Source organism: Phoca vitulina, unplaced genomic scaffold, assembly GCF_004348235.1.
Source record: "Phoca vitulina isolate PV1807 unplaced genomic scaffold, GSC_HSeal_1.0 scaffold12, whole genome shotgun sequence".
NCBI lineage: Eukaryota > Metazoa > Chordata > Mammalia > Carnivora > Phocidae > Phoca > Phoca vitulina.
In genome coordinates, this window is record NW_022589715.1 from 48,664,466 (window position 1) to 48,682,625 (window position 18,160).

The following is an 18,160-nucleotide window of genomic DNA, read 5'->3' on the forward strand; positions in this document are numbered from 1 at the left end:
AGATCCAGAGTGAGTTACTCTGTTGCCATGCCCTGAAAAGACAGTGCTTTAGCCTGCTCCCTCACATGTTCTCTCTCTCCTGCCACTTTCCATATAGAAGTCAATCACCAGAATACCTCCTTTACCTTCTTTTACATTGTGTATCAAAAATAAAATGTAAGTAAGGAAAAGAATTTAAGGATATTTTTTAAGTAATCTCTACACCCAGTGTGGGGCGTGAACTTAAAATCTTGAAATCAGGAGTCACATGCTCTACTGACTGAGCCAGCCAGCACCCCACATCATGTCTTTCTTTTAGATTCATTTTTTGTTTTCTTTGCGTTGCCGATTATTCTTTCAGAAAGTGGCTATATATGGAAAAATTGGGGTCCTTTTCTAGGTCTATATTCTTGAATGCTAATTGGAATGGATATAGGATTATAGGTTTAGAATCAAGTTTCCATCACAGCTTTAAAGATTCAAGTTCTAATGTGTTCTAGGATCCACTTGAGAAGCCAGTGCAACTCTCAATCCTTTGCTTAGGCAATCTGTTTTGGAGTTTGGTTTTGGTTTCTGCTTTTATTCTTGCCATTCTAGAAAAGATAAGTATCTCTGAGTTTTCTTTATTTCTTGGATTATATGTTTCCCTCTAGTTTCTGTTCTCTTATAGAAATACCAAAATTTTTCTCTTTACACTATTATTTGCCTTTTTACAGTGCATTCTGGGGGGAGCTTCTGGATCAGTTTTCTGGCACACTAACTAGAATTTCTATTTCAGTGTTTCACCATGTTCTACATTTCTAAAATACCACTAAAAAGAAAGATTTCTAAAAAGAAAATCACTTTCTTTTTTAAGATATTTGTCAGAGAGAGAACATGCATGAGCAGGGGGAGCGGCAGGCAGAGGGAGAAGCAGGCTCTCCACTGAGCAAGGAGCCCTAAGTGAGACTCAATCCCAGGACCTTGGGATCATGACCTGAGCCAAAGGCAGATGCTCAACCAACTGAGCCACCCAGGCGCCCCACTCACTTTTTTAAAAGAATCAAGAGTCTTGACTCCATAAAACAATATACCAATAATGAAGTTTTATATTTGCTGTATCTCCTCTACTTTCTACAGTGTTAAAAGTGGTGTCCCTCATCTTCTTAATTTTTCTCAAATATGGTGTGATTCTTCGTGATCCATTTACTTTTGCATTGTGATACTCTTTGTCTTCAGTTGCCTACCTCTAGTAATTATGGGAAGCTTAATTTTACTTCTTTTAGAGATTACTTAAATTCTTACCTATCTCTAGGGCTTTTATGGATGTATTTTATTAAATAGTGTTGCCTGACTTTTTGTAACGTTTGTTACAATTCAGCATGCCTCCAGACATTACTCATGATCATTTGAAAGGCTTGGTTAATGCTATAGAAAAAACTTTTAATTTGCTTTTGCATTTTTCCATCTTTTGGGCATACATTTTTATGTAGGATTTCTTACGTATTGGACTCAGATTGGCCTATGGGAACATTTTGGACATAACAAAAATCAAGAGATGTATTAAACCTAAAACACAAATGTTAAAATACATGTTTTTGTTTTCAAGGACCTATGAATATATAAAACAAAACTAATACTATCCCAAAAGCCTCTGTGGAGTTTGGAGCAGGGAGTTGTAAGAACAGGAGGGGTTGCATGAAGCTCGAAACAGAATAACCTGGGGAGACTGTAGTTACTGTGGCGAGCATTGAGTATTGGACAGAACTGTCAAATCACTACATTGTACACCTGAAACTAATACAACATTGTATATCAACTATACTTTGGTAATTTTTTAAATATCTTGTTTTCAAAATAGTAGATTGGGGTAAGGGGAAATTTTTGCCTCTCATGGAATGCCAGTAATTTCTCTTCTCCTGAGGTAGTTTAGATCATGTTGTCCAGTGACATTTTCACTGGTACATGATTCCACCTGGAGCCATTTTATATTGTTCTGGTCTAAGGAAATATACTTAGCACTTTGCCAAATTGAGCAAACAAACTTTCTAAACAGGAATGCACAGATTCCAGCAATTCCAGCTGAACTTGGCAAACTTGATCACCTGAGAACAGAAAATAGTATAGGCAAAAGCCAAAGGGTGTGTTTTTCCAGAACAGCTACTTTTAGGAATTACTCATGTCTTGGTTTCTCCAGGTGAATACCCTTGATGGGTCTCCTTCCTTCTTTCCTTCCTTTTGAGGACAGGAAAGGAAGACAGGTAGCTGGGCTTGTTGAAAGACCCCCATAACATTTCCTTAAGAGCTCAAAGCTCTTGGGGACACCTGGGTGGCTCAGTTGGTTAAGCGTCTGCCTTCAGCTACGGTCGTGATCCCAGGACCCTGGGATTGAGCCCTACATCGGGCTCCCTGCTCGATGAGGAGTCTGCTGCTCCCCCTGCTCCCCCTGCTCATGTTCACTCACTCTGTCTGAAATAAATAAAATCTTAAAAAAAAAAAAAAAACTCAAAGCTCTTAAAGTCATTCCAGTGAATAGTTTTATATTCTATACGATATTTCACATGGTGCACCTCTGTACCAGTTTGTATTTTCACAAAAACATGATTTAACTGATGCTCTCTTTCACATAGACTTCTCTTATCCTTCTTAAATCATGTTTTTGTGAAAACAGGATAAGTCTATGTGAAAGAGAGCATCAGTTAAAGTTTTGGGTACCCTCAGGGTGACTTGTATGTTGTCAGCACAGAAACTCATTTCCTGTTTCTGGAATCAGTATAACATTTTCATTGATACTTACATCAACATTCACAGTATGGTAATCTGAATTTGTGGGTAACCAGGTGAGACTGGCTTCAGAAAATCCAGCATTTGAACTATTGTCCCACTGCATTGGTGACTTTGAGAGGAGGGTATTCTGTGCCAAAAGAAAACAATTGTGTATTTAGTAAAAGAAATGTCATCTGGCCATGATTTACTTCATAATTATTTAATTCCCTGTATTTCTTAGTTAACATGTGTATTCATTAGCATTCGTAATGAAAAGGCTTCACACTTTCAATTGGAAAATAGTGACATCTTGAGTTTCAGTAAACTATAGTAACTGGACTTTGGTACATGCTTGGAATCTGTTGCTGCTTTTCCCTAAAAATGAGTAATGTAGGATTTCAAAATGTACCATCACCAGTTCATTCCGTGGTACAGTGATGGTGAGTTCAGGTATGCAGCATGTACAAGTAAGCCTAAATTCTGTCTTCTTTTATCCAGCCTGGTTATTGCACATGAATGCACACACACAAGTTTAGGAAATGCACACCAAATATTAGGGAAATTGGATCTCCTTCACTGAAAGCTAACCATACAAATTATTACAGGTTCACCCAACAACACAATTTTGGTATCCATAGCCTCAAACAAGTATCAGGTCTGGGGCTGTGCATTTACATTTGTCAAGATGAAGAATCTTTGTGCTGTGTTCAAATGAAATCTAGCATTACAGACAAGCACTATAATTAATGTTCCAGACTCAAAACACAGGTTCTCAAATTCTAGTGTGCCTAAGAATCAGCTGGAAAATATCTTTAAGATGTAGATTTCTGGGCTCTACAATTCACTTGTGTGGCTTGGAAACATCATTTTTAAGCTCCCAAGCAAGAGAGCTAACAGTAAGAAGGAAAGCAGAGTAGTAATTTTCAGCAGTAGAATAGGAATAGTAGATTCTCTAGTTTCACGTAGTTACATTATGTTAACTTACAACATCATAGCTTTCGTTGAGATTTGTGACTAAAATATTTCTCATTCCTATTTCTTCCCCATAGTAAGTTATGGGAGTTCCAGGGAGTGTGAAAACAAGCATGTTCATGATGTTGACATATTCTTCCCCAAAACGAGAAGTCAGCCGGGCAGTGTCCGGTCCACCGATCTGAAAGGCAGATACTTCAGAACACAGCTCAATATACAGTTTTCTGGAAGATTTACCCTATTCCACAAAACGTTAATCAGGTAGAAAAACAAAGTTTGCTGTGGGTACCTTGGTATCAGCAAACCTGAATTTGAGTCCCAACCCTGCTACTTACTGTGTAACTGACCAATTTACTGTCTTGGCCATTATGATTAACAAAATGGTGCTAACAAGTTACTTCACAGTGATACTGCAAATACGATAAAATTTATGAGGGTGCATATTAATATTTTCACACATTCGGATAAGAGAATATGGACAAGAAAGGAAACTAAAATGTTTCCCCCATAGCACAAGGAGGGAACCAGGTGGAAAGGGCAGAGGCAGGAGAGATTTCTGAGATGTGTGTGTGTCTTTTGAACTAACTATTCAGAACAAATTTTAAAGATAAATCAGCTTTTATAGAGAAATGTACAGAGTCCAAGAGGAAATTTTCTAAAGTGTTTTCTATTTTTAAATTTGGTATTTCTATGTTAAATGCTCTAATTACATATTATAATAGTACATATTATTTAGTCCTTACAACAACATAGCTTTTGTTAAGATATACCACATATACTACAACTCAATCTCATGTGCATATGCTGAGCATGGCATTTTACTATTTATTATAAAGTACTTACAGGGTGGGGGGGAGGCGGGGGGGAGCCTGGGAGGGGCACCTGGCTGGCTCACTCAAGAGCATGCAACTTTGGTCTTGGGGTCATGAGTTTGAGCTGCACGTTGGATGTAAAGATTACTTAAATAAACTTTTTAAAAAAGGGCACCTGGGTTGCTCAGGTCATGATCCCGGGGTCCTGGGATGGAGCCCCACATTGGGCTCCCTGCTCAGTGGGGGGCCTGCTTCTCCCTCTCCCATTCCCCTTGCTTGTGTTCCCTCTCTGGCTGTCTCTCTCTAAATAAAATCTTAAAAATAAAAAAAATTTTTAGAAAGTACTTTCACCACCTACATTACATCTTATTGCCCTCCTCCATTGTCAGGTATTATCTCCATTTTGCAAATGATGAAATAAGCTCTCTGAGAAACTACATCACTTATTCAAGGCAGGGTATGATGCAAAACCAGCCTCTAAGAACTTGGGTGGAAGGGCGCCTGGGTAGCTAAGTCATTAAGTGTCTGCCATGGGCTCAGGTCATGATCCCGGGGTCTTGGGATTGAGCCCCCCACATCAGGCTCCCTGCTCAGCGGGAAGCCTGCTTCTCCCTCTCCCACTCCCCCTGCTTGTGTTCCCTCTCTCGCTGTCTCTGTCAAATAAAAAATTTGGGTGGAGGTTGAGAATAAGAATATGGTTGGGCTTGCTTTTTTTTTCTTTAGATTTACTAAAACTGTCTTTACAATTATCTTTTTATAGACCATTATAAACTATTTTTCTGTGTTTATGACCAGAAAAGTCAAATTTCGCCTCTATTTTGAGAGCCTTTATGGTTTCTCAAACTTTCTTAGAGCACTTTCCTTTTCAGAAGTGAAATCAAGAAATATTTCCACAAGTAGTTACAGCAGTGGACAGAAATCCCAGTCACCTAGGATATTGGAGACTCTCAGTATATGAAAAAACAAGTGCTAAAACTCCATTATAAAATTTTGTAATATAGGGGGCACTTGTGAATGGTAGAGGAAGGACCTCCAAAATCTCTACCATAAAAGCAAGGAGAATGCTGGCAAAAACTAAAAATCCACTGTTTTAGAACTCTGGAAACTAGCTAAAGGCTTTCAACAACCCAAGAAGTATTTATTCAAGGAAAACAGCAAGCTTTGTGTCATTTTAACATGGCCTTCAACTCATGCCCCTCAGATCCAGGATAGCCTTGAAAACAGTCTGAGAACTCCGTAGCTGTGAAAACCAGGAGCCACTGGAGGGGCAGAGGAAGTTTAGAGTTCACCAAAAGCTTCATTTAGAGAACTGTCACTATTTGACCTTTCTAGCACTCACTTTTAGTTGGATTTCTTTCTTTATCAGAGAGATGCCCTATCCCCAAGGTATATTTGCCAGGTAACAACCAGCAATTGTTTAACATCACACCTGCCTAAGGTGGTGTTACCAACTAGGGCTGAGCAGAGACTGACCAAAAATCTTAAAAGCTTGGGGGAGGAGGTGACCATACTGGCCTTTGAGAGTCTGACAGATTCTTGGAATCTAGAACGTTGTGTAGATGCCCTGGGAAGACTTGAGAAGGCTCTAATCTCTCACCTCTAGCTAACCTTGAAACTGTGCAAGCACGAAGTGAAGACTAAGGTAGAACTACAAACTGCCTGTCGGGGTTGAAAGCATGTGTACACACACTTCAGCAAAGGCTGGGAGAATAAATGGTTCAAGCGGTTTAGGAATCTTTTCCAATCATTAACTGACAATAAGCTCACCAAGTGGCCACATCCAACAAAGAACACAGATTTTACAAAATTAATTCAAGAAAGTCACTAAAGAAATAAATAGCAACAACAAACACTGGGGAGGAGGAGAGAATGGGATTTCCTACATTACTACATTATTTAAAATACCCAGTTTTCGGTAACAAAAAGGAACGCAAGACATGCAAAGAAACGGGAGTGGGGTGGAGGGGGGAGAAAAAGCAGTCAGTAGAAAGTGTGGCTGAGGAAACCCAAACATTGGACTAGTGGACAAAGACATTTAAATCAACTACTATACTTATATTCAAAGAACTAAAACTACAGAATTTAAAGTGTGAGGACATTGTCTCATCAAATAGATACTATGAATAAAAAGAAGAAGAACCAGAAAGAAATTTCAGAGTTAAAAAACGATCACTGAAAGGAAAAGTTCACTAGACGGGCTTGACAGATTTGAACTGGCAGAGAAATCAGCAAATTTGAAGACTGAGCAATTGAGATTAGTCTGAGAACCAGAAGGAAAAGAATGAAGAAAAATAACAAAAACCTGGTCAGAAGCTGGGACAAACAGACCTGGCTCACTAAATAATCGCTGATTAAGGGAAAGCACACCAGCACCAGATGTGCTGACCCAGGCATGAGGACTTACCATCCAGTTAGGCCATTTTCCTTCTGGCATGCTTTCCATCCAGGATGTGATAACCTCAAACACACTGTTCCCAGAAGGAATGCTTAGCTTACTGAGATAATTGTTGAAGGGAAAATCTGCTTCTTGAATAAAAGGCAGCCCATAGTACATCATGGTCCCATCAATGCTCTCTCCATAGGCTTCAGTCCCCATGAACCTGGAAGAATTGGCAGGGTGCGGTGTCCTCAGGGCCTGTCAGAAGACTGGGAAGCATTCTGCAGCTGCTTCAATCTGCTTGACTATTAACCGTGTCTGGTTGGGCTCACTAGGAAAAGCATAATTGAGCCAGATGGCCAAAGTAATAGCATGCTGGGTCACCTGGACGATTTCTCATTTCTCATGGACAATAAACCCAAGGACTAGCCTAATACTAGGCTGTGTCTAAGAATTAAGGAACAGTCAGTATTGTTCTCTTCTTCCTAAATCTGATTAAAACTCAGTAACTTCCATGAAGACTTTATTATTCTCATCACTCCGCTTAGAATCTACAGTGTATGCATATCATGTGAGGGGGTTTTCCCCAGAAACCTCTTGTATAGGAATCCCTGTAAAATCTCACTTTATTATTGGGGTGCACTCTAGGGGTGCCAGGCTGGCTCAGTTGGTAGAGCACGTGATTCTTGATCTCCGGGTCATGAGTCCAAGGCCCCCATTGGGTGTAGAGATTACTTAAAAGCAAACACTGTCAGGGAAAGACACATTAGCCTGAATGACCCATATCAATGCTGGCTTTACGTGTTTCAGGTAAGTGCATAGTATCTGGAGCCCAGGTGTTTGTTCCAGTCCCATCCCTGCCATTACTACCTGTTTGACCACTGCCTTTGTGCTCAGAGTCTCCATTTCCTCATCTATAGAATGAGGATAGCAATCAGAGGACCTACTTTGAAGGAGGAGAAATTTCTTTAAATATTTCTGTTAATGCTATTGGGTGATCAATATACACATAGTAAGAGATTTATTTATTGAGTGTTTATTATGTGTCAGTCCCTGTTTTAATTAAGTGCTTCATCTACATTATCTCATGCAGTTTCACAAAACCCTGATAAGGGTGTTGCTGTCACCTTTTAACTGATGAGAAAATGGGACTTGTGTCAGTGAACCGGTCCAAGATCACACAGCTGTTACACAGAACTCTGCCCTAGGTCCATCTGATTCCAAAGCTGTGTTAGCAAACCATTGTGATCTACTAGCAGCTTAGCTGAAACATTTGGATTCATATGGAATACTGGACACTTAACAGACCAAATAATAATGATAAAAATAGAGTAGTTAATGGCTAAGATTTAGATTCTATACTACCTTTTAAGTGATTTTCATAAAATTCCTGTGAAGTAAGTACTGTGATGGGCATTATTTTACAAAAGAAACTGAAAATCAGCAAAGTTAAGCAATATGAAAGAATATACTAGGCCCTGGCATAACCAAATTATAATACATCGTAGTCATGGAGGTTTGTTAAATAGCTTGATCCTCTTGAGAATGCCTGGCTGTGAAGGATTAACTACAGGTCACACCCTACGCCTTTGAAGAACAGAAGTGTGCCCTGCGGTTACCTGTATCTCCCAGGCTCCCTGCTGTATTGGTCCATTGTCCGCCGGAAGCTCCGGACAATGTCATGCATTCCCACCTGCGTGGTGGTGAAGTCATGGTACAGCTCCCAGTAATGTGTGACTGTGTCCTTTGGAGACAGAAAAGCATGGTTGCCATCATTTTGCATGTCAGATGTCCATAGCTGGCCTTATGCCAATATAGACTGTCTCTTCAAAGGGCTCAAGCCAAGGCATGCTCAAAGATGATCCTAGGATTTTCAATGCTCACTGGGTTTTATGGCTGGAGAATAACATTCCTGACTATTATTAACTGTAAATCTAGTAAACTTCGCTGAATATCTAAACATTAATTACAAGTGTATTTAACAGAATCCTCCTCCCAAGCATTTAATTCTCCTAACTGCTGCACTTAAAAGCAAACTTACAGAGCTCATTGTTACACCTATACTTGATCTACTCACAAAATTATCATCCAAAGTGTAATAGTAAGAATAAAAAGCTAGAAGTGGTAAAGAACAACCATTTTGCCAGGGTTTCAGTAATTTTTCCTGATATTCATTCTATGCCTTCCTAGGGTTACAGTAATCTAGAATCCAAAGTTAAAAGATTCTATCTAACACAAGCCAAGGTTGTAAGTACTGGGTTGGAACACAGACTAGACAGTGTAAACCTGCATTGCCATCCATTCAGTGGACCCCTTTTTAATAAGTGAACTTGCTTGCTAGATCAAGAAAAGTTTTTGGAATCTTAAGTCTCTTCCTGAAATCACTTTTTCTTTAGGTTTTTCTTGGATACCACACAAAACCTATTGTTCTCATCATTTGTCATAACTGGAAACATACGCCTCTCTTAACAACATCTCATCATAATTAGCAAGGTTACTTTGAGATTTCTTCTCCAAGGATAAGTGCTTCTCTTTGGGACGAATACATCACTCCCCACCCCCCTTCATTTTTCCTACTGGAAATAAGTGCTTTACTAACCACCCCGCCAAAAAATAGCCTTTGTTTCATGACATGGTCTTGTAATTAGTCCATGCATTGCCAACTTTCTTTAGTTAATTGCTTTGGTTTAATGAGATTAATAAGTACCCATAAATCTGTTACTCAGGACAAAAGCTAGACAATTTAACAATTTCATTTTACTTTATAAAAAGGGCATCATGCTATATATAATTGTTTTAGGGTTTTTTCACTAAACATACAGCTAAGATTCACCCATATTGTGTATCACTGTATTTCATTTATTTTGACTGATGTATAATATTCCATTGTGTAAATATACAAATCTATTTTGAAACCCATTTTAGGACTCCTGTCTATTTAGCCATTGAACATAAAGTGTCTGTAGAGTGATGGTCAACTGGAAGAGCACAGTGGCGTCCTGAATACTGCTTCTCATGTGTGACATGGGGGGAAAGGTGAGAACCACTGGTGTGGAACCACAAAGAGGCCAGACTGTAGAGAGATAGACAGACAGGATGACATTTTCAGAAAGGGGGGAAAAATAGTGCTTAAAAACTTTACCGGTATTTGAGTCTTATTCACTTGGGCTTCATCTCTCAGATGCTCAGCTTCTAGAAGGAATTTAACAGCATCGAAACTAAAGCCATCAACACCCTTTGTGAGCCAGAACTGTATAATTTCCTAAACACAAAGAAGCAAAATCCTTTGGTTACATTATTATCATAATGTTTAATAAAAGTGTGTGTCTGTAATGACTTCCCATCATAAAATGGCCGTCTCCACGTACAAAAGAAGCACAGCACTCACATAGTGTATTTTTATCTGTTAGGTATAGCAGTGTCTTAAAATAACTCCGTAACTGCATTAATGGACTCCCATACTTCTCTCAAATTTGAATTCAGAATGTTATATTTGTAATTGATGTTATGAGCACATTTGCAAAACTTAAAGAGTCACTGAAAAGGAATGAAACCACAATGAAAGGACTCAGGAGAAACTGAAACATATCTTCCCCCCATGCCTAGTTCCTTAAAGGTCAGTCCAAACAGAAAATAATCAGCTAAGCATCAGGTCGTGAGGGGTTCTTCCACCAGACTGGGAGGTTCTAGGAGGAAAGACTGCAGCTTTCATTTCTGTTTCCCTTGCCTCCAACATAGCATCGGGTCCTTAGTGAAAGTACATATCAAGCCCAAGTAAGTCCAACATGCTCTGATACTGTTAACAACACTAAAAGTACACGTCCCCTGGCTTCAGGGCATCTACAGAACAGTTGGGAACACATGAGACAGGAGAGAGTTACCTAATAAATCAAGGTGGGGTGTATGTAGCTCAACATGAAAGGAGATTCCTTTGCAGGGTGTTGAAGCTCCAAGAAGAATAAATTTAACATGGGCAGACACACCCGGAGAAAGAAGAGCTACAGTTCTACCTTGACCAGTGGGAGTTTATCAGGGAGTGAGATTACACACATTCTGGACTGTTTGTAGGACAGGATGGCCTAGCTCAGAGGCAGAGACTGACTTGGCCTGTATTGGGGCAGGTGGGAGGACCAAGTGGCCTTGGAGAGCAAAGGGCTTAGGTCTCAGCTCCCCACCACTCCCAGCTAGCCCTACTCCAGCACCAACTACAAGCTACCCTTCTGCAAAGGGACAGTGGCTCTCCCCACGTTCCTCAGCTCATCCCTTGCTGAATGGAAGGTTTTACAGGAATGTACTTACCACATTAGAACAAACAGTCCATAATTCCAAGTACTAGAATTAAGTAGCTAATTTATGGAGGGAAACAGCCAAAGCTCCCAAAGGAAGACTATCCCCAAAATCACATGTTTCCTTTGAAGTGTTTCTTTTATTTACATGTGAATGTAGGGTCTCTAGAGTGCTGCAATTCAAGGGTCTCAAGAGTTTCTACAGACTACGGGCAAGGGTTAATACTGCTGAGGTCAAGTCCCTCTAAGGTGACATTTTTGAATAACAAAGCTTGAAAAGCGTTTTCAAATCTAAGAACAGACTGCTTACAATCTTAGCATGGACACAACTGAACCAAATAACGTTAAGCTGGCTCTGCCCACACAAAACCCACAAATTTGTTCTTACTAGCATCTTACTCTTAACCTTACTCTTATGAATACATTCATTCAATAAGTATTTGTGTTCCAACTATGGGCTAAGCCCTATAACCATAAGCAAAATACTTCAGACCTGGCCCTGGGTCTCCTGAATTTATGTAGAATCCCCAAGTAGACATCAAATAGTAATGCAAAAACATTTAAATCACAGCCAGATAAAGCTTTAAAGGAGAGGAACATGTAGTACAAAAAGGTGAAATAGCAGAATTTACCCTAGAGGTCAGCATAGCAGGATGGCAGGAAGTGAGGGCGGGCCATCGGTTAGAGGTTGAGAGAGAAGTCAAGAGATATTAAGGTACCCTGCAGAACAGTCTCAGTGGCTCCAGAGGTCAGCTCAGCATGAAGCTAACCAAGCTTTAAGCTTCAGGACCCCTCACTTACCCAGGCCCCTTCCTACCTACCTTCTTTCTCCATTCTAAATAAACACTCTAATTTTACACTATTTTAAGAAGGCCCCAAATTCTCACAAGCTTCTAACCCCCACACAACCCGGGTCCACCCCCAGGTGGCGCTAGACTTGAGGGAACACTGGAGGTGGACAGGGTGGGGGCAGGACACAAATAGCTGTAATCCACCCAAGCCACCTCTGACAAAAATGTGGGGAAACATTAAATGCCATGCCGTTATAAACATTAAGCTTTGGAGCACTGATTTCCTAGGGGGAAAAAATGTGCTTTCTTCGTGGGGTTCTTATTCCTTTTGGAAATAGCCTTGCTAACTGTTGACCCAGCCATAAAAAATAAGAAATGTGTATCCCAGCAAATGTTTCTGGCCCCGGCAGGGGTTTTTACTTTAGTCCAGTAAGAGATACTATCATTGTTTAAAGAGACAAAACAGTAAAAGCTGGATGGTTATTTTTGAGAGTCATTGTAAATGACAAATAATCCAAAATTTGCTCTTGAAAAATATTTGCTTTGTGCTATTTATTCTCCCAACTAGGGGAGAAAGGGGAGCTCCAGATCTTAATCGTTAACCCTCTCTTTACTCGTTAAGCCCTCCCAGGGTGCCGGGTGCAGAAATGGGCACAGAGCCTAGTTCTGCCAGGTCTGGGTGACCCACCAAGGCGCCATGGGACTCTTGGGACAGTACATTGTGTCCCCGATTCAGGTATAACTCCCATGACATCACAGAGTCCTGGTTTTTCTACCGGGCACCTTTCCATTCTTTTCTCCTTAACTCACTGCTCTGAGTAAAAAAAGGAATCAATTAAACACTACTAATATCCAAATTCACAAAGCTTGAGGCAAACCTTTCCTTGTGAGATGAATGAAGTTACTGGGCCCATTTACCTAAAAAGCTTAGTGTGGGAAATAGAAAAGCTTTGCTCTTACATGTGGTGATCTGTAAGACATCATCTTGAAAGTGACATAAACCCTGAGGCGTCCATCTCAAGGAGGAAGGAGAAAGTGTAGGATATTTTAGAAGTACAGAGAGAAAACTATATCCTCTGTTTATAAGCAAAGGAAAGAAAACAGACCCTACTGCTCTTCAGAAATCTTGGTAAAATTGTTGGCTAACTCCCCCAGGAGCAGGGCATGGAGGAAGGATCATGAGCTCAGGATTCTGACCCGTCCGGATACCGTCCCATCTCCCCACTGCCCTTCCAGCTGCCTGACCTCACTAACCCACCTTGCGGAGTTTCTGTGAGGACAAAAGGTATTGCAGCTAGAGTCCATTCACACGTGGGTCCTTATATTACCTGATCTCTCTGCGATGTTTGACGGTGCTGACCAAACTGGTCTTCCAGAAAAACGCATATCCCTTAGCTCCCAGAGACCTGCTCCTCGTTTGCCACTTTTCTCTGTCTACTCTGCAGTCCTTTAAATATTAGCACTCTTTGGGGCTCTTACACTCCCTGTTCATTTCATTTCACAACAGTATTTACTCATTTATCAATACATGTATTGATTATTTAATAAGTATTCAAATAACAACACGGTGACTTATATGCCTTATAGAGGTTAAAACACTTATTCCTGGGTCACCTGGGTGGCTCAGTCAGTTAAGTGTCTGCCTTCAGCTCAGGTCATGATCTTGGGGTCCTGAGATCGAGCCCCGGGTCAGGCTCCTCACTCAGCAGGGAGTCTGCTTGTCTCTCTCCTTCTGTCCCAACCCCCACTCATGCTCTCTCTCTAATAAATAAATAAAATCTTAAAAAAAAAAAACCCACTTCTCCCCAGTCAACCCTACAATGTGTGTGCCATTACTGTCCCTATTTTACCAATGAGGGATCTGAGGCACAGGGAGAAGTACCTTGATCAAGGTCATAGAGTTAGTAAGTAGCGGTGTCAGAATTGGTACCGTCTGGCACCCTTACCCATTTGCTCTGCTTTCTCCTCCAAACCTGCCCCACCCCTTCTCCAAAGTCATTGACTTCCAAACTGCAAACGATTTTCCTAAAACCTTGTAAAGCCAAATCCTCACCACAGTCTTGCCTCGTCCCCCTATAGTCTCATGGAGCTAGCTCCCTCTCCATATACCATGTCCCAGCTATGTGGGACAACTCCGAGCACCACTAGTGTGCTATGATCCATGCCTTCCCTCTGCTTGAAACCCTCTGACCCAAGCCTCTTCGCTTGGCTCATTCCTACTTATCCATTAGGTATCATTACATCCCTGCTCTCTCCCACTCATGTCCAGGTTAGCTGCCTGCCCTGTGTACTCCTACCTCCTACGATCACGACCACTCAGTACACTTTACTGTAATTGTCTATTTCATTGTCTACCTCCCCCCTTGGGATATAAGCCCCAAGATGGCTATAACATGTGTCTAGCTTACCAACCACCATACCCCTGGCATGTGGTCAATACCTAATACATACTGTTTAATGAATTAAGGATTTATACTAAAGTGCCTGGCATATATGAGATGCAATAAATGGCACAGTGATTATCATCAAGCACAGAGCTGATTTATTAAGCAGGTAGTGAGTCAATTTTATTATGGATAGAGCTGCCAACACTGTGCTCAGTAGGAGCAGAGTTGACATTTACAGCCTGGATTCCATCTTAAGCCATGAGGTTGAGGGGTGGGGGGGGCAACTGGGCTCCCGTCCCCAGCTGCCATGAACACACTTAACTCCCCAGGATCCCACACTCCAGGGCTCAACATTTCCACGTGGCGGGATCAGGGTCACACAGACACAGTTCCGGCAGAAGGCTTGGCTATCTGGGGTGTTTTTCCTGCTATGCCGCTAACCCAATTGGTCACTTCTCTTCTCTGGACTTCAGTTCCTTCATTTGTCAAATAAGGGATTTGAGGGCAAGTAAAAACCAAAGTGATTACAAAATACTATACAAACGTAAGCCCCCACCTTCTCCAAGAAGGCTTCTAGACTTCTCTAGGTAAACACAGTCAAGCCCTGAGAGATTCAGGGCAGAGCCAACTCCCATGAAGGCCACTGCAAGGGGGAGTACAGAGAGGAGGGTGCTCTGTGCTGTGTGTCCCCTGCATGCCAGCCTCCCACTGTGCAGATAATCTGAAATCTGATGGGAGCCAGGAGCAAGAAGTCTCCATGAGTACAAACTGGTATGCAAGCAGGAGTCATTCCAAATGCCTCCCCCACCACAAACTCTCTGGGTTGCAAATTATTAACCTGCTTAGCTCTCCTGCAGGGATAAGAGCTAGTGGGGGGTAGAAGGGTGTTGGAAAGTCCCCTTCATGCAAAAAGCCTTTTCAGGAGCAAAGAGCCTTCCCTTACAGCTTCTCGGCCTTTCTTATTTAACTTCTTTTTTTTTTTCTTTTTTTAAAGATTTTATTTATTTATTTGACAGAGAGAGACACAGTGAGAGAGGGAACACAAGCAGGGGGAGTGGGAGAGGGAGAAGCAGGCTTCCTGCTGAGCAGGGAGCCCGATGCGGGGCTCGATCCCAGGACCCTGGGATCATGACCTGAGCCGAAGGCAGACGCTTAACGACCAAGCCACCCAGCGCCCCTTCTTATTTACTTCTAATAACAAATCTATACCAGCCTTGCCAAAATGTCCAACCTTCAACTGGAGGCACTAATGATTCATCCCAGGAGGAAACTCATCCTGTTGAAACTAGTAAATAAGGCTCCTGTTCACACACTCCAGAACAGGTGGATTAGCCAAAATAATAATTAGTGTATTGGCTGGCACATTTTGCCAAAATTTATCACACTCGTCTGAACATCTCCAGACAATCCATCACTGTCACCACAAGGAGCCTGGAGAAATCCACTGGCTGATAAACCAACTGGATTATACGCACATTTATGAATTTCCAACTGAACCCCCTTGAAAAGACTGTGTAGGAAGGGGCGCCTGGGTGGCTCAGTTGGTTAAGCGGCTGCCTTCGGCTCAGGTCATGATCCTGGAGTCCCTGGATCGAGTCCCTCATTGGGCTCCCTGCTCAGCAGGGAGTCTGCTTCTCCCTCTGACCCTCCCCCTTCTCATGTGCTCTCTCTCTCATTCTCTCTCTCTCTCTCTCAAATAAAAAAAAAAATCTTAAAAAAAAAAAAAGACTGTGTAGGAAAAGTGAAGCACAGAGACAGAACCAGCTTTGCCTCAAGTCAGAAGTGGTCTTGTGGGTAAGAGCATGGACTCTGGGTTTGAATCCTGCTGTCACTCTGCAGGGGGGTGGCTTTCCCCCTTTAAGCCTCAGCTTCCTTCTCTGTAAAATGGTCCTGCTATCTCCTAAGTTAGGTGTGGTCTGAGCATTAAATGAGATGATCTGGGTAGAGCACTTGGCACAAAGTTAATGCCCAAGAAGTGTGTGAGGGCAGGACGGGGGAGGTGCAGGTCAGGGTGTGTAAATGATCTTTGGTGATGGAGAAAAGAGTCCACACTCCACCAAAGACATTTAAAACCAACCCCTAGTTAGTAACTGTGTCTATCACCCTCCACCACTCCCCAACCCCAATGAGACAAGGCTGCCCTGACAAGGTGCCTACTTCTAGAACAGATCCCAAAGCAATTCATCTAAATTCTGAGAAACATCAAACATGTATAGTAAAAACAGCCTTAAAACTAAGGAGTCTACAGGAATATATTTAACAAAAGACATGCAAGACTTGTACCCTGAAAACTACAATACAGTGTTGAAAGAAACTAAAGACCTAAACAAGTGGCAAGACATCCTGTGGTCCTGGATCAAAAGACAACATTGTTAAAGTAGCAATACTCCCCCAAACTGATGCCCAGATTCAGTGCAATCCCTACTCAAATCCCAGCAGCAGGCTTCTTTGCAGAAATTGACAAGCTGGTCCTAAAATTCATATGGAATGTATATGATCCAATAACTCCGCTATTGGATATTTACCCAAAATGAAAGCACTATCAAAAAGATACATGCATCCCTATGTTTATTGCAGGATTACTCACAACAGCCAAGATATGAGAGCAGCCCAAGTGTCTATCGATAGATGAATCCATAAAGATGTGGTGTGCACACACACACACACACACACACACTGGAATATTACTCAGCCATAAAAAAGAATGTGATCTTGCCATTTGCATGGTATGGATGGACCTAGCAGGTATTATGCTAAGTGAAATAGACAAAGACAAATACCATCTAATTTCACTTAGATGTGGAATTAAGAAACAAAACAAATAAACAGAAACAGACTCTTAAATACAGAAAACAAACTGGTGGTTTCCAGAGGGGAGGTGGATGCGGAGATGGGTGAAATAGATAAAGGGGACTAAGGGGCACAAACTTCCAGTTACAAAACAAGTCACAGAGATGAAAAGTGCAGCACGGGGAATACAGTCATTGTATTCTGATAACATTGTATGGTGACAGATGGTGACTACATTTATTGTGGGGAGCACTGAGTAATGTACAGAACTGTCAGATCACTATGTTGTATACCTGAAATGAATATAATATTGTATGTCAACAAATAATAATAATACTTGATCACCAAAAGAAATAAAGAAAGAAATATAAGTATCCAAAATAGCCAAACAATCTTGAAGGAGAATAAAGTTGTGGGACTCACACTTCCCAATTTCAAAACTTCCTATAAAGCTACGCTAATCCAGACACTGTGGTATTGGCACAAGAACAGACTTACAGATCAATAGAGCAAAACTGAGTCTAGAAACAAACCCTGACATTTATGGCCAACTGATTTTCAAAAGGGTTCCAAGACCGATCAATGGGGAAAGAATAATCTTTTTTATTTTTTTTTTCTAAAAAGATTTTCTATATTTATTTATTTTACAGGTAGGGGGGTGGGAGGAGGGGGCAGAGGGAGAGGAGAAAGAGAATCCTCAAGCAGATTCCTCGCTGAGTGCAGAGCCTGCCACGGGGCTCCATCCTAGGACCCTGAGATCATGACCTGAACTGAAATCAAGAATTAGATGCTAAACCAACTGAGCCATCCAGGCGCCCCTATTCTTTTTTAAGATTTTATTTATTTGAAAGAGAGAGAGAACGTAAGCACAAGCCCCAGCAAAAAACAAGAGTCGACACTCAACTGACTGTGCCACCCAGGCGCCCCAATAATAATCTTTTTAGAACACACATAACTGGAGCGCCTTGGTGGCTCAGTAGTTAAGCGTCTGCCTTCGGCTCAGGTCATGATCCCAGGGTCC

The 18,160-nt window shown here is 41.4% G+C and overlaps 2 protein-coding genes across 2 annotated transcripts in view; one reads left to right on the plus strand and one right to left on the minus strand.

Annotated features, from left to right (window-relative positions):
- PREPL (prolyl endopeptidase like) overlaps positions 1–7,404 on the plus strand; it is a 64,661-nt gene extending 57,257 nt beyond the window's left edge. Inside the window, exon 16 of the transcript XR_004300325.1 lies at positions 7,091–7,404. The gene's annotated coding sequence lies outside the window, so the exon portion shown is untranslated. The remainder of the gene's footprint in view (positions 1–7,090) is intronic.
- Positions 1–18,160, minus strand: part of SLC3A1 (solute carrier family 3 member 1) — a 33,168-nt gene that overhangs the window by 2,763 nt on the left and 12,245 nt on the right. The window contains exons 5-9 of the mRNA XM_032411071.1: positions 10,028–10,147; positions 8,505–8,629; positions 6,913–7,108; positions 3,710–3,877; positions 2,756–2,872 (exon numbers count right to left, since the gene is read on the minus strand). Of these exons, the coding sequence (XP_032266962.1) occupies positions 2,756–2,872; positions 3,710–3,877; positions 6,913–7,108; positions 8,505–8,629; positions 10,028–10,147 (726 nt within the window). The remainder of the gene's footprint in view (positions 1–2,755; positions 2,873–3,709; positions 3,878–6,912; positions 7,109–8,504; positions 8,630–10,027; positions 10,148–18,160) is intronic.